We start from the raw sequence: 27,088 nt of genomic DNA, 5'->3' as shown, positions 1-27,088 counted from the left end.
ACACACACACACACACACACACACACACACACACGGAAAGCATGAAGAATTACCTGGCTTCTACCCCAGGCCTGTTGGGTGGCTTTCCTGGTGGTGGCCGAGGTAAGAAGTGAGGTGGAGCTGAGCTGTTCACCTGATCCGTACTGACCCAGGATACCGGCCTTGGAATCTTGCTCTTTCTAGAGTGGGAGATGATGGGTGACAGAAAGCTGTCTTCAGCTGACCTACTCAGGTGGGAATCTATGGCCAGTCTTGAAAAGGGAGTGAAGACTTCGTCCTCAGGAAAGGGAACAGCAGCTAGTTTCTCCTCTCTCAGCATATCAGAGGCACTTGGGAGGTCCCCCAGGAAAGACTGTAACTGCCTTCTTTCTGCCAGAAGTTTGACTAGCTCTGGCTGATAGGCTTTCTTCTGTAGAAGCTTTTCTTTTGCAGAGACTGCAGAGGATGGTTCAAAAGTTGAGTCTATTTCTTGTGCTAAAACAGGAATCCGGCTGTGCCTGGTTACAAAGGATGAGCGAAACATGTCCTTTCGGGTGGTAGGACCATGCTCATTCTGTGAGATACAATGATACAGCTCTCCATTTCTAGGGATAACTTTCTCTCTCTTACCCTCTTGGTGCAAAAAAGTAGAGAGGTCTCCCTGATGCCCTGGCAAGTCTTCACACTTAATGTCTTCATCCTTAAATAGCTTATTTTTTTGCATTGCTGCCACCTGGTCTATCTGCCCTTCAGCATGTGGGTCAATGACTTGTGGAGAAATTTCTGAAGTTCCAACTGCCAAAAGCTTCAATATCTCATGGTTTTTTTCCTGATTTGGCACCACACTGAAATTCTGTATCTTTGACACATCAAGAGGTTCTGTGGTAGCTGAATGATCCCTACCTGCACTTACTAAATCTCCTGGGAGAGAAATTTCAACACAATGCTGTCCTTTGCTTAACTTTTCATCTTCATTTTCTGAGCCCAGAAGATTGCTTTTCTCTTCTGTTTCTCCAGGGAGATTTTCAAATTCTTTCACAACTAATCTATTATGGTCAGGAAGGTTTTTTAGTCCCAAGTCTTGAGATGTGTCACCATCTCTCATATTGGGTAACATGTCATGACCAATGTGATCTATCTGAAGTCCTAAATCCATTCTGCTTCCTCCACTAGGAAGCTCACCCTCTGTTACAACCAGGCCCGAGAAGTTTTCCCTTGGAGAGTAAAGTTCCACAGTGGGCTCCAAGGGCTGAAGATCTTTTTTCTCTGGTTGTGGGCCATAGTGAAAACTTCCTGAAGTTGACTGTGTTGATGCCACAGAAGGTCTAGGAATTGTAATCTGGAGAAGCAAAGAGAAAAATGTAAAAACAAAAACAACAACAAAAAAATCCAGTTATGTGGTGTATCAATGCATAGTTTGAGATATAATACATCAGATTTCAACTTATAAGAATAATATAAAATGTATAAAAATGTAAACCAGCTTTTCCCAACTCATACTAAATGAGCGACTGTGAATAAAAATGAAGGACATCCAAGCTCTCCTTAAAGGTGCTACACGGAACAAACAATTCCCCGGGAGGTTCTTTCTGCTAGTTCCTGAAAAACATGTTCTAGGCCCCAGAGACTGACTTCAAAAGGCTGCATGGTCCTTACAAATGGGTGGCCTATAATGAGTAAATTCTATTATCATTACACTAAGGTCAGTTTTATTGTGAATACAATTCAGTATCTTTTTTTTAAAAAGGCATTTTGGAGAAATCAAATTAACTTAGATCACTTAATGAAGATCATTAAGTCCTAGGAAAACAACCAAACAATTCTAAATTCAAATCCAAACGAAACTAGAGTAGTTATGGGAGATTTGGTTTAGATTCATTCTCCATCCAAGTATATAAAAATTCTGGTATGGGTCCAGAGTCAGCTAAGGTGTTTGAGATCAATTTCACTGTGTGTCAGGAACATAATTAGGTAGGCAGACATGTAAACCCTGCCCTAAGTCTAGGCAGAAAATCACCTGAATGACATGTGAAGTAACTCCCAAATAGGACAGGCATGGTGCTATATATCTGTAATCCCAGCACTTGAGTGGTTGAGGCTCAAGGAATTTGAGTTCCAGGTCAACCCAAGCTATGCTCTAAGATTCCGTTAAAATAAAAATAAGGAGCTACAGTCCCGAGGATGCTTCAGGGGAATCCCAAGACAGATGACTTGGGTTCAGAACACCCGTACATATAAAATAAACTTAAACAAAACAAAACCAGTAGAGACCAGGTGTGGGGCACATACCTTTAAACACAGCACTTGTAAAAACATGGATATCTGGGAGTTCAAAGCCAGCCTGGTCTACATAGTGAGTTTCTCTGTAGCTAAGGTTGGCCTAGGACATGCAGCAATGTTTCTTCCTTGGCTTCCTGAATATTGGGATTACAGGCATGACCTAAAAATCCTAAGCAAAGGCTAGAGCTCAGGGGTTAAGAGCACTGCCTGCTCTTCCAGAGGTCCTGAGTTCAATTCCCAGCAACCACATGGTAGCTCACAACCATCTATAATGAAATCTGGTGCCCTCTTCTGGTGTGCAGGTATACATGCAGACAGAATACTATATAAATAATAAATGAATAAAAATCCTAAGCCAGATGGAACTCTATTTGTACTAGACTTCTAATTAGTCCTAGCTTACTCCTTTGGGCTAGTTTTCCCTATGCTACAAACAATTGTACAAAGCAGGCCTCGAGAGGCTGGGAAGGAAGATCAACTAACTAAACTCTGACTGGAGAAACAAGGTCATTTATTTATTGACAAGTTATTACTAAGTGTTCACTGGCATCAAAACACATCAAGATGTGTTTTAACAAAAACTATTTCAATTTGGGGAACAATGCTGAGGCTAGTATGTTAGAAAGTAAGGCTACGCCAGGCAGTGGTGGCCCATGCCTTTAATCCTAGCACACAGAAGGCTGAGACAGGTGGATCTTTGAGTCTGAGGGGAGGGGGGCCTGATCTATGGAGGGAGTTCTAGGACAGTCAAGGCTACACAGAGAAACCCTGTCTTGAAAAACAAAACAAATAAAAACAAAAGAAGGAAGGCTACTTAATGACTATGCAGGTGCCTGCCACCTCATTAAAACAAGTGTGTTTGTAGGCTACACCACATTCCTTTCCCTCCTGCTCACAAAGCTGCTGTTTACCTTCAACAGGGCAACTGTTCTCAATGAAATGCTACAGGCTGGCAGTACTGTTCCCCCAAAAGGTTTCTTTTCAGAAAATTTAGTCACAACTGTCTTCAAACACTTCAAAATGAAGACTTCATTCTACACCAGCCTTAGAAAAGTAGAAGTTCTAGAACCCAGAATTGAAATTCTGCATTTTACATAGTAGGCATCTTGCTATTAAGGGAAATGTAGAAAGAGAAATTTCTGGGTAGTGATTTTTTTTTTTTTAAAGCCTTGGGCTTGTTACCAATATATAAAGAACAAACTACATTAAACACAGGCCTTTCTTAGCAGATATGTAATGAAATTCTTCAGAATGATAAAAAAAATTTAGAATAATTTGTATACATAAACACATAAATAGGCAGATGCTATAGTCTAATTATAAATTATTGCAAAATTAGGTTATGATACTTAATTTGTTAAATTCGATACTAACAAAAGCAAAATTCACTTAATTTTTTTTTTTTTAATTTTTTGAGATAGCATCTCATTATGTAACTCTGGCTGTCTATAGACCAGACTGACCTTGAACTCAGAGATCCACTTGCCACTGCCCTCACAAGTGCTGGGATCAAAGGTGTGTACCAGTACCTCTGGTTTTTATTTTTTCCCCTATTGCAGCCTCACTATAGAACTTAGTGTAAAGAATGTAGTTTATACATACCCATTTGCTAAACTTAAACCTCTAATTGCACAGTCTTAACTGACCAACTAACCTACCTTCTTTTTTCTGCTTTTCTTTCCTTTGTTTATTCATTTACTTAGACACAAAATCTCCTTATGTAACCCAGGTTGGCCTAGAGCTATGTATCCCACACCAGGCTGGAATTTACGTGGTCCTCTTTATTTAGCTTCCTAAAGTCTGGGGTTATAGCTGTGGACCACCATCCCCAGCTAGCCTTTCTTTTTTAAAGTGTGTATGTGTGCATGTATGTGCATGTGCGTAAGAATGTGTTTATAGTGGTTGGAGAGATGGCCCAGCAGGTAAGAGCACCAGTTGTTCTCCCAGAGGTCCTGAATTCAATTCTCAGCAACCATATGGTGGCTCACAATCATCTGTAAGGGAATCTGATTCCCTCTTCTGGTGACATGAAAACAGAGCACTGACATATAATAAATAAATAAATCTCAAAAAACAAAACAAAACAAAACAACAGAAGAATGTGATTATGTATGTGGACAAACATGGCTCTCTCACTAAATCTGGAGCTTAGTGAACTGGTTGGACTGGCTGGCCAGCATGCTCCAGGAGTCTATCTGTCTTTGTCTCCCACTTCCTGGTGCTGAAATCACACGTGTACTGCCATGCCTGGGCTTTATGTGGGTGCTGAGTATCTGAACCCAGGTCCATATGTATGCATAGCAAGAAATTTAATGATTGAGTGATCTCCCTTGTCTTTCTTTATTTTTTGTTTTTGGTTTATTTTTGTTGTTGTTTTAAGACAAGGTCTCACTATATAGCCCTGGCTGTCCTGGAACTTATTATGTAAAATAAGTTGGCCTTAAACTCACAGAGATCCACCTACCTCTACCTCCTAAAAACTGTGTAAGCATGCTCAGCCCTAGACTTTTCTTTTCTTTCTGATTTGTTTTTTGAGACAGAGTTTCTCTGTGTAGCCCTGGTTGTCCTATCCTGAAACTCACTGTGTAGATCAGGCTGGCCTCAAACTTATGGAAATCTACTTGCCTCTATTTCCCAAGTGCTGGGATTAAAGACATATGCCACCATGCCCGGCTCAGGCTTTTCTCAATGGCACCTTGAACACGTAACACAGACAGTGACATACGCAGCTTCTTACCGCAGTCAGGGGCCCTTCTGCTTGTGCCTCCATTGGACTTGTGGGAGTCACTGCGATGAATTGGCTTGCAGCTCCGGCCTGGAGATCTAGCCGATCCGTGTAGAGTTCTGAAGCAGCAGTAGCAGGGCACTCAGCAGACAGTGCTAAGACCGCCCCTGAGCTTTCCTTCTTCAGGTGGTGGTTGTCGGTCCAAGGACCTACTTGGAGCTTTTCATCTTGAGGTGGCCCCTCAAGGACCTGGAGCACTTCCGGCTCCTCGTCTGAAGGGCTTCCAGTTGTTTTATGGCCTAATGCCTCATTTGTCCTAAAATCCTGAAGGTCTTGCTCCTTGTCCACAATCACCCATTCTTTGGAATCAACCTCCTGTTTGCAAGAGCTTAAGTTAACAGCTATAAATCCATTGCTGCCGCCACCATCTGCCTGCTCTGGGGTGTTGGCAGAGGCAGGCTTGGAGGCATCAGGAAGGTATTCTTCATCGTAGTGCCAGATGTGGTCAGTGCGGGGCACAACAGGAACACAAGGCTTATGAGGCAGAGCAGGGAGAACAGATTCCTTTCCTGCACTGGAATCTTTCTGCATTTTTTCCATGCTTAAGAAAATGGAAAGAAGTTACTCAATTGTCCTTAGAGAAACATTTGTTATATATATTGACAAACTCTGAATATGGAACTACCATTCTTACAAAAGTATGATGGGTGCATATGCAAAAGCAGGAAGAATTCCACAGGGTTGATAATGTTCTCTACTTGCAATTCTGCTCTACCCCCAACACTATCCACTTTTAAAGTCTCTCTTGTTAGTCTAACTCCTTGCCAAACTTTTTATTCTTATTGCTCTCTTAAATATATTTCTCATCTTAACTGTAATTCAAAATTGATGAAATCATAGTTCAAGTCTAGTCCATCCTTTTGATCATATGTAAATATATAATAATAGATGACCTTAAATTTCTGATCCTCCTAACTGTACCTTCCTAAAACTGAGATTACAGACATGTACTACCACACACACTTGTATGTGGTTCTGGTACTCTGCCAACTGAATTATAAACCCAGCCAAAATCTCCATAGCCTCTCTTAACCTAACATTTCATTGCCAACAGTCCCAGAGTTGGGACTATAGTGTACATTACCACATACAACTATCTCTGAATTCTCTTGAATCCTTTTATAATTGGTAAATGGACCTCAAATCTTCTTACATTTTCATTGCTATCTTGTTAACAAAATTTGTTATAGGGAGAATGCACCTAATGGATCAAAAGCAGCACTTTTATATATATATGTATGTGTAAAGTATATATATAAAGTTTAGCTTTCCTTCTTACCTGGGAGATGTGAGTACCATAGGGCACGATGATAAACTTACTAATATGTATTTTTCTACTGCATCTTTTCTGTGTGTTCCCCTCATTCCTGCCTAATGCTGCCTTTATTGTGCCCTTTGTATCCAAAAGTGTTGCCTCAAGAATTCACTTTCTGACAAAGTCACTGCATATATGTTCATTTTCTTACTATATCTGGTTTTAGGAAGTTAGCAACTCTCAAAGACAAAGACTTTGGTATAATTTGTAATGATATTAGACAGTCACATTTAGAAGGAGGATAAAGACAGTCAGTGCTGGCACACACCTTTGATCCCAGCACTTGGGAGGCAGAGGCAATCAGATCTCTGTGAGTTCGAGGCCAGCCTAGTGTACAAAGCAAGTCCCGGACAGCCAGGGCAACCCTCTCTTGAAAAACAAAAACAAAACAAAAAGAAAGAAAAAAAACCAAATGAACAAATGGAAACTTAATGGAGTCAGTGTTATAGAAACACAAAAATATCTTATTTGAAAGAATTTACACAATAGATATAAAATATAATAATAATCGTAACATGAAAGCTTTCAAAAGAAAGAGAAAGGAAAAACATACATTACATACCAGGTCTCAAGGAACTTGTCAGTGTCTGGCTTTGGTTCCAGTGTCAGACGCTTTTCCAGCTCAAAGCTGTGAATGGAACGTAGCTTCCTCACTAGCGGAACATCCCTGTCTGGCTGAGTAATCTCTGATCGCACACGAATAGGTGAACCAAGGCTTGGAGCATTGAGAATACCATTTATTTGACCATGGCTATTTTCTTCTTCAGTAGCAGCCTAAGGAAAAAAAAATACAAAATAGAATCAAGAAAAATATTCCAATAATTATACATGGGAGAAATAACTGGTCTTTGAAATAATAACAAATGATTATATTTGTTTTCAGAAAATTAAAATTTTAACTTTAAGAATTATACTTATATACATAAATATAATTGCTTATTTACTTACTGTATATACGTGCATATGTGCCCTTACCACACGTGACTATGGAGGTCAGAGGATAACTTGTGGGAGTTGACTCTCCTTACATGTGGGCTGCCAGGCTAGGTAGGAAGCACTTTTACCTCCTGACTCCCCTCGCCAGCACAGAAAACTAAGGTATTTTGACTCTGGGGCTGGAGAAATGGCTCAGCAGTTAAGAACATCTATTGCTCTTGTAGAGGACTAGAGTTTGAGTCCCTGCACCACATCAGGTGACTCAACAACCACCTGTAACTCCAACTCCTATGGATCTGAAGCCTCTGGCCTCCACAGGTACCTGCACATACATATGTTATGTATAACTAAAAATAAGTAAAAGTATTTAGAGAGTAATGGTTTCACTTTATTAAATTTCTGTTTATCAAGCTTTTATACTAGGTTTATACTCAGTTTTAATATTAATTTACTTATTTAAAACAATTTTTGGTACAAGAATAGTCTAAAAATGCTTAAACTTTCACTTCTTACATTATTTCTACTTAGATGCTTGCAGAACCCTACTATACTTAAACTAAATAAAGGATGTTATCTCTGAGACATACAGACATCACAAGAGTTAGAAGAGACTATCAACACTCTCTTACCCCTTTCTAATTTCCTTCCATAAAAACAAACAACAAAACCAATACCTTGAGCTAGAACAAGAAGCTTCCAGCAGCTGCTAGGGCAAAGCAGAAGTCTGGGCATGGAGTAATACAAAGGGAGTTAACCCAGGCTTCACAGAGTCTGTCTTAAACCAACCAACAAATCCAAACAATCAAAGCTCTCGGTCTGGAGAGAGCGCTCAGCAGTCACTAGCACTCAACTGCTCATCCAGGACTTGGACTCAGTTCCCAGCACCCACATGGCGGCTCACATCTGTCTCTATCTCCAGTTCCAGGGGCTCTGACATGCTCTTCTAACCTCGGTGAGCACCAGGCAAACAGACAAAACACATACACACATAAAATAAAGAATTGAAAGAAAAAAAAAAACAAACAAACAATTAAAATCCAGTTGTTCTGGTGCCTTAAGGACTGCCAGAGTTGACTGTACAAAAATCAGATACCAAGGGTCTGAGGTATGGTTCCATAGTATTGTGCTTAGCGTGACTGGGTCCTGAGTTCTGTCTCCAGCAGCACACACACAATACTGGACCCTACTTTTTACAATACATTCCTGGTTGCTCTGAATGTAGACAACATTCACTCAATAGTCAGATCACACTGCTGCATTAATGCTTTTACAACTGACTGAAAGTATGTCCGGAAGGGTAGAATCTGAGCCTCTCTATTCTCATGCTGAAGTTCACGTACTGAACTCCTAATTCCAAACAAAGAAAATGGAGTATTTGGGAGATGACAAGGTCACTGAGGCAGAGTCCTCTAAGATTGGTGTCCTTATAGAGGGTCCTAAAGAGACCCCCAAATCTGCCTTGATATTTGACTTTTGAGAAGCCAGGACTATAAGAAATCAAGTTCTTTTGTTTGCAAAGTACCTATTTCATGATATTTTTATTATTAGAAGCCCAAACACACTAAGAATATACTGTTAAAGATTTTTTTCTTTTTTAAAAAGATAACGTTTCACTTAAATAAAAGAGTATTTTTATTTCTAATTGCATGCCTGTGTGTGCGTGTGTGTAAGTATATGCACATGGAGTATAGCTGCTCTAAAGAGTCCAAAGGCATCAGCTCTCCTAGGGCTGGGTTAAAGTCTGGAAGCCAATGGACGTGGTTATGTTGTGAACTGAGCTCAGGTCCTTTGCAACAGCAGTACAAGCTCTTAACTGCTGAGCCAACACTCCAGATCCTCCTTAAATTAAGATAATCTTTTGGATAGCATATAAAGAACTGGCTCTGATATTTTCATACATATATATCATTATGCTTTGTTCTCATTTTTATCCCCATGCAACCCTCCCCTCTCAAAGTTTTACTTACATAATTTAATAAACGTACAAAGATAGGACAAACTCCTCAAAATTACCACAGATGATTTTGAGAAGATATAGTCTCACTTATAAAAGTGTGACTAGCCAACTTTCTACCAACCACATTTGTAAGGCCGAGCTAAGCCTCAACCTTTTTCCATATTAAACCATTTGTTGGTGTTGAGACTGGGTCTCACTATGTAGCCGTAGCTGGCCTCAAACAGAGATCTGCTTGCCTCCCTACCTCCCAACTTCTAGGATTAAAGGTGTGCCACAAATCTAGCCCAACTAAACTTTCTAAAAAACATTTCAATAGCACATGACAACAACTGCTACTGTAGTGAAGGCCTTTTCAATATTATCTTTCACAAAAGGAAAAGAACAAATAAACAATGAGACCAAAGAAAAGTCTGGGGATTATCTGCCTAAAATAGTTAAAAGTCCATGAATTTTTCTTCCCATACTCACAAGTGTACCTCTTTACAATTCTAATGAAGAAAGTCTTATCTTTTATTTATCATCCACTTATCAGTTCATGATCAAGTGTGATCTTTGATCTCTCGCTCCCTGGCATCTCCACCTTATTAGAGACAGTTCACCAAGGCCATGTGCAGAGCTCCACTGATCAGAGTCAAGAAAGGGAACAGGGATCTACAGATGCTTCTTTTCTATTTGTTTTTCCATCCTTCCTCCTTTCTTCTGTTCTTTTATGGTGGTGATAGGGATGGAACCTAGGGCTTCATACATGCTAGGCAAGTGATCTACAATTAAGTCAACACTCCTACTCCTGACTTGTTTTAAATACCTATATCTTTTCCACAAAAACACACCAAATATTAATGCTTGGTACCTAAGCCTGAGCATTTTGGACCACATTAGCAAAAATATCACAATTTCATATTTAAAGTAATTTAAAGTAATTCTCAAGGGGGCTGGAGAAGTGGCTCAGTGGAGAGGTAGCAGAGAAGATCACTGGCAGAGGACTGAGTTTGGCTCCAGGCACTCACAGGGGGACTCACAACCATCCGTAACTCCAGTTCCTGGGGACCTGATGCCTTCTTCCGACCTCCAGAGATCCCAGATACACATTGGTGCAAATATCTACATACTTGGAGGCAAAGGTTCTATACTTAAAAAAAGCTAAACAAATTTTAAAATAATTAGCAATACTTTGTTCTACCTTACACTCAAAACTGAGAATAATAAACTAGTGGGATTATTTAGTGGATAAAAATTAAATAAAATATAATGACATCATTTGCCCCCTTCCCTTCCTCCCTTCAAATCTCCCCATGAACCCTTTGCTCTCTCAACTCTCAAATTCATGGCATCTATTGTCATTACATATATATGTATGTACCTTCCTAAATACCTAAACCAATCTGCTTGGTCCATGATGTTATGTGTATGTTCAGGGCTGAGCAGCTACTACTGGATAACCAGTTTGGGAGGTCTTCCTTGGTGCAACTATGGAGTGCTGAGTGAGACTGGGATGACCAGGGTTTAATCTGCAAAACTTAAGATGATAGAAAGAAACACGCATGCACACACACACGCACACACACACTAAACTGTGTAGCAGTAAAAGTAGTAAGTACATAGAAAGTTATCACTTTCTATTCAAGAAATACATACTTTACAAATTCCAAGCTTTATCTTGTTCTTGTTGATATCCATCTCTTCCCAGACATCCTTTTCCTGTGGGCGAGGGTGCCCCAGAGATCCAGGCAATTTATCTGGTGATACACCAACAGGGATGCCATTCTCCCCATCACTAAGCTGTTCATCTGGAAACACTTCATCTGTATTTTCTCGAAGTAAGTCTCCTGGGATGGGGGTGGCATTTGCAATTCTGAAAAGTAAGGGGGGGAAACCAGAAAACTTCAAAAAAAAATATAATCAAAAGTTACCATGAGACTATACTACATTTTGTCCCTAAATTTAAGTGATAAGTCTATATATAATTAAGAGTTAAACAAGACCTAAAAGTCTTTTAATATTAATTTTATTTCAGTTGTACAAAATGAACATTTTTTTTAAATTGTGAGAAGTCAGAATTTTCAACATGGTTGGACGTGCTGGTACATACCTTTTATTCCAGGGCTCAGGAGGGAGAGGCAGGTGGATCTGAGTTCAAGGCCAGCCTGGTCTACAGAATGAGTTGCAGGACAATCAGGGTTACACAGAGAAACCCTGTCTTGAAAAACAAAGCAGAACACCTACAAAAACACAAAAGTGAAAACCAAAACCAGCTGGCAAAAGATCAATAAAAAGACAAAGAAATTCCCTAAGTGAAACAAAGCAATATGCACTGCTTTTTCACTACAGAGTTTACTAAGAAGGCCCCAGCAACAAAAAAGGAGAAAAAACTAGAGTTTTCCATCTGGGGAAAGCAGAAATTCTGAAATTACAGAATTCTTAGAGTTCTACATGAGAATTATACAAAATATGAAAAGGTGTTTTTCTATCCATTTCTTTTTTTTCCTTTATTTCAAGAGAGGGTCTTACTTTGATCCCACATTGAGATTGAGTACTAGATCTCCCCAAATCCTGGGATTATGGGAGCATGCCATCATGATTAGCTATATATATTTCTTTTGAATGAATTCTAGGTCCTATTTACATAGTTGTCATCACTCAGCTTACTGGTCCATGACAGGCTTTTAGGTTTTAGTCATCACTTCCTAACACAAAAGGCCTCTGATAACTCTATGCTCCATAAATACTAGTGTTTTAAAAAATATTTCTAGTTGAACACCATATTTAGCAAACAAAGAAACTTGTAACAAGTAACCTAGACTAGCTATACATAGGAGAACAATCTTCAGTGGACTCTGCTGACATATGCCATTACTGTGAGCAACAAAATAGATAACCTTGCCAGCCAGGCACAGTGGCTCACACCTTTAATCCCTGTGCTTGGGAGGCAGACGGAGGTGGATCTTTGTAGGTTCAAGGCAAGTCTGGTCTACAACATACCAAGTTCTAAACCAGCCAGAGCTACATAATGAGACCTTGTCTCCCAATAAAACTACCCCTACAAAACAAACAAACAAACAAACAAAGGAAACCTTCTTAAGCAACCACTCTAAAGGTAATGTGTGTACCATGGCATACATTTTCTCAGAATGCTTCATTTTCTTCTGTGAGCACCAGTGATTTCCCAAGACTTGTTCTGATTTCATGCCCTTTGCTACTACTTCTGCCTAAGCTGCTCAATTTTTTTTTTTTTTAAGATTTATTTATTATGTATACAATGTTCTGTCTGCATGTACACCTGCACTCCAGAAGAGGGCACCAGATCTCATAGATGGCTGTGAGCCACCATGTGGTTGCTGGGAATTGAACTCAGGTCCTCTGGAAGAGTAGTTAGTGCTCTTAACCTCTGAGCCATCTCTCCAGCCCCTAAGCTGCTCAATTTTAAATGATCTCTTTGTATATTAACAATTTAAAAATTGATTCTTCCCTGACCCCAGTTCTCACAAGAAAACCTCACAGTCTAGTAAAGCAACCCCTGTAATTCAGACACAAAAAACATGAAAAAGGTAGTCTGGTCTGAAACACTCCAAATAGGAAAATTATTAAAGATCAGAAATAAAGTGAGCACTGAAAGATTTTTCAGATATGATTCAAGGAAAGTTTACCTGGATGGTTAGTTTACTGATCATAACTTTCTTCAGATTTTGAAGATTCATCAACGTTCCAAATACTTTTCCCTTATGCCCATCACTCTCCTCTGTAACTTTCCCACTTCCTATTTCCTTTTCCTACTCCTCAGGAATAAACCACACCTGTGCCCAGCTTTCCTCATCTGTTACACCATATCACATACTACTGGGAATTCATCATCTTCTCTATATAGGCTCTCATCCACATGACTCGGGTTTCTTTGTATTTATTCCTTATATTTTTATTCCTTCCATATTATCTTTCCCTTCTCCTAAACTCTTTTAATCTAGAGTTTGCCAAAAGAGAGAAACAGTTCCTCACCAAGAAAATTATGGCATGTTCAGGATTATGAACACTAAAGGGAAGGGTTGGAATGAGCTCAGTTGGCACAGCACTTGGCCAGCCATGGATTCATGCGTAACACCTTTGAAAAAGAAAGGGAAGAAAGGAAGGATGAAAAAAAAAAGAAGAAAAGTAAGTAGAGGCTTCAGAGATGGCTCAAAGCACATGCTGATCTTGCTGATTGAGCCTTGAACTCACAGAGATCCGACTGCCTCTGCCTCCTGAGTGCTGGGATTAAAGGTGTGGGCCTCGGCCACCACCACCCAGCCTCCCATATATTCTTTAGAAATACAAAAATGTTCCCTCTATTTTGAAGAAAACCTACTGTCCCTCTGATATCAACAACTCACATTGGCTCTAAGCTCCCATTTCATAAAAGGAACTACTAGTATTTTCTGAATTAAGTAATTCCAAAATCATAAGAAAAAGATTAACTTGAGGAAATGTTCTTGGCTTTCCCACATCTTAGCACTTAACAACTTGAAGGACTCAGGATAGACTAAAGGGAGTTCTTAGTCAGAGAAGGCGCCATACCCTGAACTGTGTAGGACGTACCCAATAGCGGCGGGTGTCAGGCGGGTATGCAACTGAGGGGTGGCGGTGGTGGTGGTCGTTAGGGAGCCATCAGTTCCACTCTTCTCCCAGTCAAAAGGGTCACTCTCCATTACTCCAAAGGCCTCGATGCTATTGTCAAACACGGATGTAAGAAGCTAAACCACAAAGAAAAAAAACTAGAGTGAGAAACAATAATATAGGTACATATGTTCTTCCACAACAGAAAGCACACCAGTTCCTTAAAAAGGATTTATAAGATTTCAAAATCCATGGTTCAAAAAAGAAAACAAATTGAGATTATGTGGATGATAAGAAATTAATGTTAATTAATTAATGTTGATTTTGGTACTAGCGTGTAGTATGAAATATTTTATTTATAGAAGATATATAATGCAGCCTTTTATTTATAGTCTACTCTCAGATAGTTTGGTGAAACAAAGTATGTAACATGTGAAAAAAAATATATATCCATATATATTCAGCTGAACCACTTATCTGGCTATTTATTTGTAAAGAGGACATTTTTATAAGGCTCAGCCTAAATAAGTAACCAGTGGTAAGAGCTGGGGTGTCCAAGACAGGGGCATAAAGTAATCCCTTCTTTCTTTCTTTGTGTGTGTGTGTGTGTGTGTGTGTGTGTGTGTGTGTGTGTGTGTGCACGCACATGTGCATTTTGAACATTTGTTTTACATCTATAAGTGCTCCTCTACATGTACACCTGTCCACCAGGAGCGGGCATGAGATCTCAGTATGGATGGTTGTGAGCCACCATGTGATTGCTGGGATTGTACTTGGGACCTCAGGTAGGGCAGACAGCGCTCTTAACCGCTGAGCCATTTGTCTAGCCTGCATGTGCATGTTTTTAAAAACTTCTTTGATGAGCCAGGTGGTGGTGACACACACCTTTTATCAGCACTGGGGAGGCAGAGGTAGGTGGATCTCTGTTAGTTCAAGGCCATCCTGGTCTACAGAGTTCCAGTATAGCCAAAGGTATACAAAGAAACCCTATTTCAACAAACTAAAAAACAAAAATACAAACAAACAAAAACATCCTTTATGTGTATGTATGTGTTTATATATAGAAATAGTCAAATTTATCCTTTTAGTTTGACTTCTTTCATATATAATTTCATTTTTACATATACTTGTCCACATGCACCATTTCTTTTTCTTTTTTTAAAAGATTTTTTTATTATGTATACAGTGTTCTGCCTGCATGCCCGAAGAGGGCACCAGATCTCATTATAAATGGTTGTGAGACACCATGTGGGTGCTGGGAATTGAACTCAGGACTTCTGAAAGAGCAGCCAGCGCTCTTAACCTCTGAGCCATCATTCCAGCCCTATATGCACCATTTTCAATTCCATGAGTATAGCTTTATTCTGTAATCATTTTTTTTTTTTTTTATTCTGCTAGTATCCTTGCCCTCTGGGATCCATTTTTACAGTTCTTGCTCCAGACCTGAAACCAGCATTTCTTGTTGGAGTATTTTGCCCACATATTTGGGGTTTAAAAAGATGACTCTGGCTAGTAAGCAGACAACAAATGCCATAAACAGGGATAATGATAAAAGGTGCTAAGAACCAGTTAGGACCAGTTAGGAGGCTACTTGTCAGTTAAGCCAGCATAGTTACAATGGACATGATAAATGACTTGAATATGATTTGGAAAAGAGCCAAAAGACCCTCTTCACGCAGCTGACAAAGTGTGTGAAAGCAAGGACAGAATAAAGGCTAAGTTAAATTTCTGTCCTAAGCTACCAGATAAACTACAGTGAAATGGAAAATGGTGTTTTCTGTAACTGGGATATTCTGCAGAGAGGGCTGGTAAATCATTAGCATATAAATACTAATATTTATAGTTACTGGGCCAGTTAAGTTTCACTTAGAGACCTCATCAAGGAGGTCTGAAGACAAAGACCTAGGGACCAGAATGTTTGCATAGAAAAGACTGTACAAAGGAAACCAAGGTTGGAAGTGGCCAGTAAAGCTCAAACACTAGAATACAGTGTCCTAGAAAAATAACCCAAGGAAGTGTGTTTCAACAAAGAGCATCAAATGCTGTCACATAAGCCTATCATTCTGAGTATTTAACTGATTTTTCTTTTAATCTATTGTAACCCCCCAAAACCCAGCACATATATGATCTTATTCATCACTGCATCTTCAGGAACAAAAACAATGACTTAAAAATAAGTTACTTTAAAAATATTTCAAGAATACTTATTAGCAAATATATTTACTGAAAGATTTAGATAACTTTAATTTTCACTTAATTACACAAAGGAAAATGATAAAGAAAACAGAAGAATTGGAAAAGGCATGATTATCAGATCTTGGAAATTATTTTGGTGCTAATTTGTTTATGTAGGTACTGTGTTACATAGTTGAGAGTACCCCAGAACATCAGAAGTACAGGGTTACAGAAAACAAGGAGGGCTGGGCCCACAGCTCAGTTGTATAGTACTTCTCTCACATATATGAGGGCCCTGAATCTGATCCTAGAGACCATGCTGCAGAAGGGAGAAAAAATAAAAAGGAAGGAGGCAGGAGGAAAGAGCTGGGGGAAGGAAGAGAAATCCAGAGAGGAAAGGAAGGGAACTGGCACCTAGGATTTTCTTATATTTTTGGTTGTGAGCCTCACTTTCAATGGCTGAGCCATCTCTCCAGCCCATCTAGGATTTTCTAAATCAAGATTGTCATGAATTCTTTCAAAACTTTTATTACTATTATTATTACTAGTGTGTATGTGTGTGTGTGTGTGCACGTGCCATGATGAGCACGTGGTATAAGCCACCACATGCAGTGTAAAGCAGCTCATTTTTGTTAAATGGGGATATACAATAAAATCAATTTAAAGGCACATTATTCAAGATGCAGGAAGGAACAATCAAAAATGAGATTGAGTGATCTGAATTTTTCTATTTCTTCTCTGTAATTTCAAAATGTTTATGTATTTTTCAAATTTAACTAAAATGTTTTTGTTTTGTTTTATTGAGACAGGGTTTCTCTGTGTAACAGTCCTGGCTATCCTAGAAATCACTTTGTAGACCAGGCTGGCCTCGAACTTATAGCTATCAGCCTGCTTTTGCCTCCAGAGTGCTAGAATTAAAGGTGTGAGTTACCACTGCCTGGCTTTAAAATATATTTTCTAAAGTAATTTGGTTCACCACCTAACCACATGCAGCCCCACAAAGATGTTTGATGCTTGTTTCCAGCAGTCTTCAGACAGGAATCAATGGATTAATATTCCTCTTGTCATCAGCACAAAATCCAATCAATAACAGTGTCATTTATCTTCATATGACATTTGAAAGAGAATGGAAACAGGAACTATTGTAGTGTGATATACTGAATTTCACTGAGGATCTTGATTTCTGTATTCTAATTAAATAAATTTAAACTAATGGATTAATAAAGCACTTACCCCAGAGAGTACAATGCAATATTTGCTTGGCTAACTCAAAGATCATTCAATGCAAAAAATTGCCTCATTTTAGTGATATCTAAGTAAATGAAACAGGTAAAAAAAAAAAAATGCATGTTTTTGTTTGTTTGGTTGGTTGGTTTTTTGCTCTTCGGGGTATTTCAACCATATGGAAACAAACCCCAAAGTTGTATTGCACCCATCTTCTGGAGAATACATCTAGCAAGGTAGAGGACAATGAAAGAAAACAATACAGAGCATCAGCTGTTTTCAAGGTTTCTGTGTTTTTTTTTTTTTAATTTAAAGTTTCTTTAATTTAAATTTTATGTGTTTGAGCAATTGCCTGCATTTATGTATGTGTACCATATGTGCCTGGTATCCAAGGAGACCAGAAAAGGCATATGTAACAGTTATCTTTTATTTGCCTGTTTTTAATTGTCTTGGAGGCTTATTGCCTCTGTCGGCTAACCTAGGCCTAGTCCTAGAAGCTTCTAGCCTCCATACAATCTACCTAGGCCTAGAATGTTTTCAGCCTCTGAGACTTACTGCTTAATGAGCTCACCCTTTTTCGTTTTTTTCTGAACTCTGGACTGGCTGGTTCAACTCAGCTGTTCTGGCTCAAACTCCTCTCCCAGTTGACTTATTCAATCTGGCTTCTCTCAGCGCCTGACTTGCTCTGGCCTCAAACTAACTCAAGCAATCCACTCTAATCTCCCGGCTTATTCTCATTCTCTGGCTCATTCAGTTTTCACCTGAGTTCTCTCTCCCTCTGCAACCTGTCTCCCTATTACTGTCCCAGTAAAACTGTCTTCTCTTTCCTCTGTATTACCTCTTAAGTAGCTTCCCTTCACTTTCCCTTCTTGTGAGAACTGGGAATATCCTATTCTGTCAAGTCTTTCTCTGAGTTGTCACTTTTTTGGCTACTCAATTGGACATCAAACTTAGGGACTTCTTCCTACAAACTAACTTTACTTTCATTGTTTGGGATTAAAGGCGTGTACCACCATGCCTGGACCTAAGCTTTCCTTTACCTGAAACTTGCTCTATACCAAATTGACCTTAAACTCAGATCTGCTTGCCTACGTCTCCTGGATTAAAGGCACCTTTGCATCCTACCCAGATCACACAACCCCTGGAACTGGAGATACAGACATCACTCACCAACATGCTGAAGCACAGCCCTAACCATTGGGCCAGCATACAGCTTGGCTGTGGCTTTCATCATAAGGCACAGCACATAGCTTGAGTGTGGCTTTCTTTTATTAAGGTGGTGTCAAACAGCTGGCATTTTAATCAGACCAGCAATGTTTGCTCATAAAAGCTCCTAGCTGGGCTTGTTGACTGCTGATGCTCCTTTACAGAAGAATATACAGTATAATTCTGGAAAGTACCTAGCCACTTCCTCCTTGTTTACATACAAGTTGTATGTAAACTTGTCCTAACAACAGGTAGCCTCCAAGGTAAGAGCTAGAATATACAGAGTGAGGAAGACTAGGGAGAAGGGGTAAGCCACCATCCATACAGAGTGAAGACTTTCTTTCCAGGAGAGTGGCTGTCAGGCCTCTCTCTCTCTCTCTCTCTCTCTCTCTCTCTCTCTCCTGTACCTCCTCACTCCTGTACTATAAGTAAGCCTAATAAAATAAATGTGCTGGTCTCTCAGGGTGAACTCAGGTGAAATTTAACTCTGGTTTGTCAATGACATTGCTTAGTCTTCTCCCATGAAGTCTAAGATGGGAACAGATGGGAAACTTGTTAGTTTTGTTTTTTTTGCTTTATGGTATGAAGAAATAAAATCAGTAAGTAGAAGAAAAGTTAGAAGAATGAAAAAGTGGAAATATTTTTAGTAAAGAAGAATTTATACAAGAAAGAGTGAGATGGCTGAAAATTTCTCCCGAATGGAAAAGAAAGCTGAAGGAAAGGCTCCTGCATGGTCTTAACACCTGAGGTGAAAGTGTAATTAAAGGCTAAATTATTGGTATGTTTCTCCAACAGTCCAAGGGATCTCATTCCCCAGCCACTAGATGTAAATCCATATGAAATGTTATTTATTATCTCATTAGTGATTTTTCTACCTTGACAAAAAACTGTTACCCAGATGGAAAACTGCAGACCCTGACTACACTGCTGTACTTACAGCCTACAGACAGGTTCACCATTACTTTAATCAGAAATAAACGATGGCTAATTTCTTTTCCTCTTTCTAGAATCAATCTGGAAAAAAACTTCACACTGATTCTAGCCAACAGTTATCAAAATGCCTGAAAGCAGACCCTAGGTGCAATGTTGTGGGACTAGCCTTGGAGTCCAAAGGAAAGAGGAGACAGCTATCTCTAAAGCCCATCAAGACATTCTAATGCACTTTGACTTGGGCATTTAAAAATAACCTGTGTTCTGGCTTCTCCTGGTTGCCTTTGCCACTTCCTCAAATCTCTCTCCAGATACCAGTCATGGACGGCCCTTACACATGACTGTTGTATGACTGGAACTAATGATGTACTCTTGAGGTCTTTTAGATACACCCAATGGAGGAATATCCCAACTGCTATACCTAAACCCTCATTTAGCTAGAAGAAGCCAGACCAGCCATTGCCCTAATTCTATAACAGCAGTTGCGGTTATTTCGGGGGTAGGTGGGTGATGAAACTAGGAGGTAAAATTTGGCTAGGAAGTTTAGGGTAAAAAGATCCTAAAGAAAAGCAACCAGAATTGTTTCTGTATTTCTTGGCAGCCTCATCCTTGCCAAACTTCAGAGATGCCAAAAGGGACTTTGATCTCTGATCTGGCTTCTATATGGTTCTAAAAAAAACCCTTTTCAAAGGAGGAGAATGTTGAAGTAGAAGCTTGTTAGGCAAAAACTTCTGATCAAGAGCAAAGACTCAGCCTGGATGGAAACCTAATTTTCCATTTGGAATAGGTCAATCGCCTGGCCAAGGCGCCACCCCTACAAAGGCAGCATTGCCTTAAGCCCTGCTGAAGAGTTAGTTCCTTATGTCATGGGGCTCCTCCAAATGATTCCCAGTCACTTTCTGTCTGTACAGACTTCACAAAGTCAGCATGCTGGCTGAACCTTAAGAAAAAAATGAAAATGTATAATAAAAAGGCAAGAATTCTAAGAAATGTTTTTTCCCCCTCCCTGTCAAAGGAGGCTAGCCTGCCAAGGACCAATATTCCAACCAATATTCCACAATCTCTCCCCACCTTATAAAACTTTAAAAGAAATTAAAAATTTGTTGTTGTTTTGTTTTTATTGAGAGACTATCTCACTATATAGCCCTGACTGGCCTAGAATTTGCTATGGAGGCAAGGCTGGCCCTCTACTCACAGGGATCCACCTACCACTGCCTCCCAAGAACTGGGATTAAAGGCATGAACCACTGCGCCTTACTAGAAATTCAAATATTTTAATATCCCCTGCTGGTAGAACTTCTACTTATCCAAAGACAGTGCTACATTCCCATAATGGCCCCTTCTTCCTTCCTGCATTTCTTTTGAGCTGCTTTCCAAATTAGCCAATTAGTAGAATGTGATGTTGAACCTCAGCCAATGAGAATGACAAACCCCCCCCCCCCTTTTCCTTAGTTAGGCATTAAAGACAAAGGCCCGGTTTGGGTCTTTATCAGTTAGCTCTGGGTTCAACTGAGGGACCCTGCCTCCCAATATGAACCTTAGACTTTCACATGCACCACCCACCCACCCACCCACACAGGCACACATGTACACATGCCTGGGGGGGGGGGGGATCTTGTTTCTCTAGGATTTAAAAACTTAATGGAGACACCTTGGTGGTGGTGGTGGTGTGTCAGTCAGAGGCAGAGCAGATGCCAGTCCTTTGTTCATCCTAGCTTCATGCCTGGTTTGGTGGCCAAACATATCTTATGTCTAGGACTCATAAAACCAAATCAAGTCAAATCCAGGCAGCACAGCCTAAGAGAAAAAGACAGAGACCCGTGGGCCGCCATGCCATCCATGGAGCTGCCCTCCAGCACACAGCACAGGTGGGTCATGGAGACCCGCTTGCAGACACACTGCTCAGCAAAGATTGAAGACTGTCACCCAGGGGACCACCAGCCCGCCAGCCCACAATGTGTATGTGGTGGGCAGATGGGAGAGAGAGAAGTGGAGTAGCTTGAGCATTGGAGAGCTTGAGAGGTAGAACCAGAGACTTAAGGGTGGGGAGGAGTAGCATGTTGTGAGTGGTCAGCTCTGCCACCTGGGGCCATGGTGAGGTCCCAGCCCGAGCTGCCTCTGTTGAGTACGTGGCCATGCATGGTCCAGAGGGGAACACATGGATGTCCAGGGGCTGTGCATAACTAGCCCCACCCCCCACTGGATGAGGCACTCTGGTGAGCTGATCTCACCAGCAGCAGCACTCTGGAGACTGGACCCTGACCTTGCCCACACAGCACAGTGGAGCTGTCGCTGAGCGGAGGGTGTGAGGGTGTGAGAGCTGACCCTGCCACTGCCTGCTGTGGGCTGACACTGGTGCAGACACCACCCTGCCCCACCCTCTACCCACAGTCACAAGCCCAGGAGAGCTAGCTCTGCTCCTCAACAGCTGTAGTACTCAGGTCCTGCACAGCACAGCAGAGCTGACCCTGGTGGTGGTGAGCTAGCCCTGAGGGTAAGAGAACAGCAGAGCCCCACTACTTGTCTGATGTGAGGTGGAGTGGCTGCGTGGGTGACGCCGTCCCCCTCCTCCCTTGCCCCTCACCACCTGCAGCAGTCAAGAGAGCTGGTACTGGGGTCATGAGAGCTGGTGAGCTGGCCCTGGTCCTCTCTGGCTACAGCACTAGAGATAGCAGGTCCTGCCTGCCCCTCACCTGAGCAGCAGTAGGGCTGGCCATGTTTGATGGGGAGCAGGTAAGCCAGCCCGGAGGCCAGAGGGAGGGAGATCTGGCCCTGACACTCATCTGCCATGAGGTGGCATGGCATGGATGCAGTGGCTAAGCCCTCGCCCACCCACCACCTTTGACAGTTGGGAGAACTGGCTACGGGGTCATAAGAGCAAGAGGCTGCAGCACTTGGGAGAGTAGGCCCTGGACCTTGACCGGGCAGCACAGTGGAGCTAGCTCTGGAGATGTGCATATGAGCCGGCAGGAGAGTAGGAGAGCAGGAGAGCTGACTCTGCCTCCTGCCAAAGGCAGAATTAGGTAGCCTAGCCAGAGTAGTCACTGGCATGAACTCAGTGGCCTGCTCTTTGATTACCTCCCCTGGTAAGGTGGCCTTACCAGGCCACAGAGTAAGAGGATACAGTCCTGATGAGACCTGATAGGCCAGGGTCAGATAGTAGGCAGGGAGGACCTCCCCTATCAGTAGACTAGGGGAGGGACATGGGTGGTGGGGAAGTGGGAGGGTGGAACTGGGAGGGGGCTAGAGTCAGGATACAAAGTGAATAAATTGTAATTAATGTTAACAATGATGATGATGATGAAAATTTTCACATACACACAAATAGCTATTTTTTTCTAGGTCTATAATCTGCTGTCAGAGTGTGCTATTGGATGAAGTACTAGTCCTGTGTGGCTTGATAATAATGACCTATAAAATAATTCCTTAATCTTTAAATATTTAACAAAACATACACATTCTCAGTAAAAGTTGACTGTGATCCTTTCTGATTACAAAAACATGTTTTCATCTTGGTCTCAGCTCTGACGATATGAAGTTGGAATCCACACTCTAACACAGTTAAGCAGTCAGTCATGCTGCCCCCCCTGGGCACCTTCACCTATTGCTGGAGGAAGGCTGTTATTTTAACTATATGACTCTACCATGAAGAACCCCATGAAACAGTGATCAAAATCACATTTAGAAAGGAAGACTTTTCTGACATGATTTCACTGTATAGCCTTGGTTGACACTCGCCACACAGAGCAAGTGAAGCTCAGAGTGGCCCCCGACTCACAAAATCTACCTGTTTCTGCCTCCTTAATGCTGGGGTTAAAGGTGCAATATCATGCCCAGCCCAGGAATAAACTTCAGATTGAAATTAGCTATACGGAAAGTATCATTTCAAATTCAGATTCAAAATACATTCTTCTCAAACGAAGATCATAACAATGCTCATAAAAGCAGCAAGAGAATAAAGCTGGAAAGCTCAGATCTTCTTGAAAACTGGTATCACACTGCCACTGGTCACTCAATCACTCATGTCAACATTTCTCCCTACTTATCCTCTCCTGTCACCTGCTCTCTCCCACTCATTGCTTATGAAACATGAGAGAGCAGAAGAAAATCAGATTAGTTACGGTGTATGAAACACAGAAAATGTCATGTCTACTCCATCCCTCCCCAAAGAAAAAAAGTAACCATACTTTGTTCTGTTAATAAATGACAGAGATGACCCTTACAGAATATCAAAATGAAAAACTTGAGAACAGTTATTTAACTAGAATTTTCAAATATTAGCTGGTATATGGCAGTCTGTTTTAGATTACAAGTATAACTAGAAGCAAATATAAACAAAATCCTAAACTTTTGTATTTTTTCCCAAGCAATTTGTGAATAAAAAATTATCAGTACCCAACACAGGAAAGTTGGTCTTCTTAGATCTAGCCTTACAGGTACAATTTTATTATTTTATTGCAAGTAATATGAATCATTTTCACTTAAAATATATAAAATGCAAATACAAGGAGAACATTTCAAGAGCTGGAGAGATGACTCAGCAGTTAAGAACACTGTCTGTCCTTCCAGAGGAGCAGTTTGATCCCCAACACCCACAGGGTAGCTCACAACCATCTATGACTCCAGTTTTAGGGTGTGCTAGCTAATTTGATGTCAGTTTGACACAAGGTAGAGTTCCCTGAGGGAACAGAGCCTCAACTGAGAAAATGCTTTCATACAATGGAGCTTGTAGATCATTTTCATAATGATTGATGTGGAAAGGCTCAGCCCTTTCTGGGTGGTGTCATCCCTCAGCTGGTGGTCCTGGGTTCTATAAGAAAGCAGGCTGAGCAAGCCAGGAGTAACAAGCCAGTAAGCAGCACCCCTCCATGGCCTCTGCATCAAGTTCTGCCTCCAGGTTCCTGCCTTGTTTGAGTTCTGTCCTGACTTCTTTTGATGATGAACAGTGATATGGAAGTGTAAGCCAAATAAACCTACCCAAGTTGCTCTGGTCATGGTATTTCATCATGGTAATAATAATCCAAACTAAAATCCAAGCCAGCACCCTTTCCTGACCTCTGCAGACACCAGACAGACAAAGACATACAGGTAGGCAAAATGTCCATTTTATATAAAATAAATAAATTTGCTCACTTAGGTCTCTCAAACCCAAGGTTTTGTTGACTCTACTTTATAGCCAGTCTATACCTTAAATAACAGCTGTAATTGCTTAGAGAAATAATTACTATATGAAATTGAATTCACTTTGGGATAGGCAGGAACACAGACAACACTTTAGAATTTAAAACTTCCATTAGCAAGCAGCAGAACCCAATAGAGATAAAATTATATCCTAATATGTTATTATTTTCTGTGGGGCTGTATTTATATTTTCAGTAGTGGAGTTGTTTTTGCATTTAGCTTTAACTAGGTCCTCTCTGAAACAAACAAACAAACAAACAAACAAACAAAAAATACAACTTGAGGCAAACCTAGCTGGTCATTGGAAAGGCTCATTAACTGCTACGCTACAGAATTAATTCAGTGGCCAGAGATGAAGAGAGGCAGTAACACTTACTGCGTGCCAGCCAGTACCACAGACAGCCCTCAGCTAATTATAAAATTAGATTATCATCATGCTCCATATCTGTGATTCTCAACCTGCCTAAGGCTGTGACCTTCTAATATAGTTCATGTTGTGGTGAGCCCCCAAGCAGGAAATTATTTTCATTGCTATTTCATAACTGTAATTTCGCTAGTTATGAATTGTAATGTAAATACCTGTGTTTTCCAATCCTTTTCAGTGATCCCTGTCAAAGTCATTTAGCCTCCCCCAAAGGTGTCGTGGCCTAGGTTGAGAACCATTGCTCTGTGTACTAGGCAAATCATTTCAAGAACAGGAAAAAAAGTTAACAAAATAAATCCAATTCATGAAGTAAATCCATCCAAAAGACTCTCTGACTCTCATTCTTGACAGGTTTGCATACCCCACATGATCATAATCATGATCATTATCATCATGTCAATTTCACATTTCTTAAGCTGTATTAAAATAATGTTACTCTAGGCACCTTCCATACTTAATTCTGACATTCTTAAATCTACAGTGAGTACAAGTGCAGACTTAAAAGAATGAAAAATCAACAAATAGAAATCACAAAGATGGTTACCTGGTAGTCTGGCTTTGTAAAATAATCCAAAGAGGAAATATGGTCAAGAAAGGTGCTGAATTCTGGAGGGAGGTGTTTTAACATGAGCCTGTGGTCATACCTTTCCTTAATGGAGCCTACTTGCTCCTGGAAGGTAAAGAGAACAGGAATCAATCAGCTTCTCTTAAAAGCCATGCATTACACGCCCACAGGAACAATCTCAAGAAAATAAACCAGGCTATTAAAGTGCTATAAAGCACAAGGCAAGAATCAGTGCTCACTAATGGCTTTACACAGTGCTTCAATGTGGAAGGAAAGATAACCTAACGCAGAGCTAGCAGAGTAATATGGAGTCTGACCAGTGAACCGATAAACCCTAAGGGTTAAAGAAGTGTGTCTACTTACCTTTAGCAATATAGTTTTTGTAATTTTCCAAACAAAATAATTTGGTAATTAAAAACTAAGACCTACAATCCACATCAGAAGAAATGCCATTCTTATAAAATGTATGTATTCACAATATATATGAAAAATCATAATTATCTCTCTAATATCAATTTACAGAGAGAAACACACATATTGTAATATATGAAGTTGCTTATAGATTTTTAAGTTTCATTTATGAGTGGATTTTCCTTTTTAAAAACTTACAATAGAGCATACAACTAAACTGATACTCAAATACAAAAATTACCCACATATGGGAGGGATATATATGATTTTTTTTCTTTTCATTTGTTGTTTTTATAGTGCAAGGAATTGAGTTCAGGGAATTACACATGCTAGGGACACACTGGATCACTGAATTATATCTTCATCTGCCTACACGGTATCAATACAAGAAGATATTATATAATATTTACGTATATTTTCAGAAAAAGTGCTTACTGAGAAAAAATTTCTTTTCCTTTCTTTTTTTTTGGGGGGGGGGAGCTGGGTTGTTTTTTTCAAGATAGAGTTTCTCTGTGTAGCCCTGGCTATGCTGTCCTGTCACTCTGTAGACCAGGCTGGCCTCAAACTTGCAGAGATCTGCCTCCTGAATACTGGGATTAAAAGTCCGAACCACTACTACCTGGATTGAATAGAAAATTTTGTTCTTTCCCTCATCAAAATTGACATTAAGATTCAAAATTACCTTGTCCTTTATTTTCCTCCAAGGCAGTTGACCAACCACAAACTCGACCAACATGTAAAATAAAGACCAAAGGTCATCATGTCTTCCCATTTCCTTAAAAAATAAAAGAGAATTAATTTATATTATATTACCAATTTTTCTGAGTGCATCACACTGTTTAAGCCCACCCATTAATTCTATTTCCCATAAACCATCTGGGAAGCATCTGTATGTTTGCATAGTGATATAGCAATCCATATGCAGAATATACTGAGAAATGTTTTGATATAAATAATGTCCTGCTTGGAGGTGTCGTTCAGTGGTAAAGTACTCACTAAGTGTGTGTAAGACCCTGTGTTATATTCTCAACATCATAAAAAAACCAGTCACCACTGAAAAGGAAAACGAACATAGGGCTGAGATGTAGCTCAGTTGGTAGACTAACTGCCTGGCATGCATAAGGCCCTGCTCTGAT

At 40.3% G+C, this 27,088-nt stretch overlaps 1 protein-coding gene across 1 annotated transcript in view; it reads right to left on the bottom strand.

The window, feature by feature from the left end:
- Ttbk2 (tau tubulin kinase 2) overlaps positions 1–27,088 on the bottom strand; it is a 97,537-nt gene that overhangs the window by 4,582 nt on the left and 65,867 nt on the right. The window contains exons 8-14 of the mRNA XM_055629173.1: positions 26,635–26,727; positions 25,521–25,646; positions 13,819–13,973; positions 10,888–11,104; positions 6,922–7,133; positions 4,997–5,585; positions 54–1,318 (exon numbers count right to left, since the gene is read on the bottom strand). Coding sequence (XP_055485148.1) covers positions 54–1,318; positions 4,997–5,585; positions 6,922–7,133; positions 10,888–11,104; positions 13,819–13,973; positions 25,521–25,646; positions 26,635–26,727 — 2,657 coding nt within the window. The remainder of the gene's footprint in view (positions 1–53; positions 1,319–4,996; positions 5,586–6,921; positions 7,134–10,887; positions 11,105–13,818; positions 13,974–25,520; positions 25,647–26,634; positions 26,728–27,088) is intronic.

The sequence above is a fragment of the Psammomys obesus genome, unplaced genomic scaffold (genome assembly GCF_907164565.1).
Source record: "Psammomys obesus unplaced genomic scaffold, mPsaObe1.curated_primary_1811, whole genome shotgun sequence".
Lineage (NCBI taxonomy): Eukaryota > Metazoa > Chordata > Mammalia > Rodentia > Muridae > Psammomys > Psammomys obesus.
This window is presented reverse-complemented; position numbering and strand designations above follow the sequence as displayed.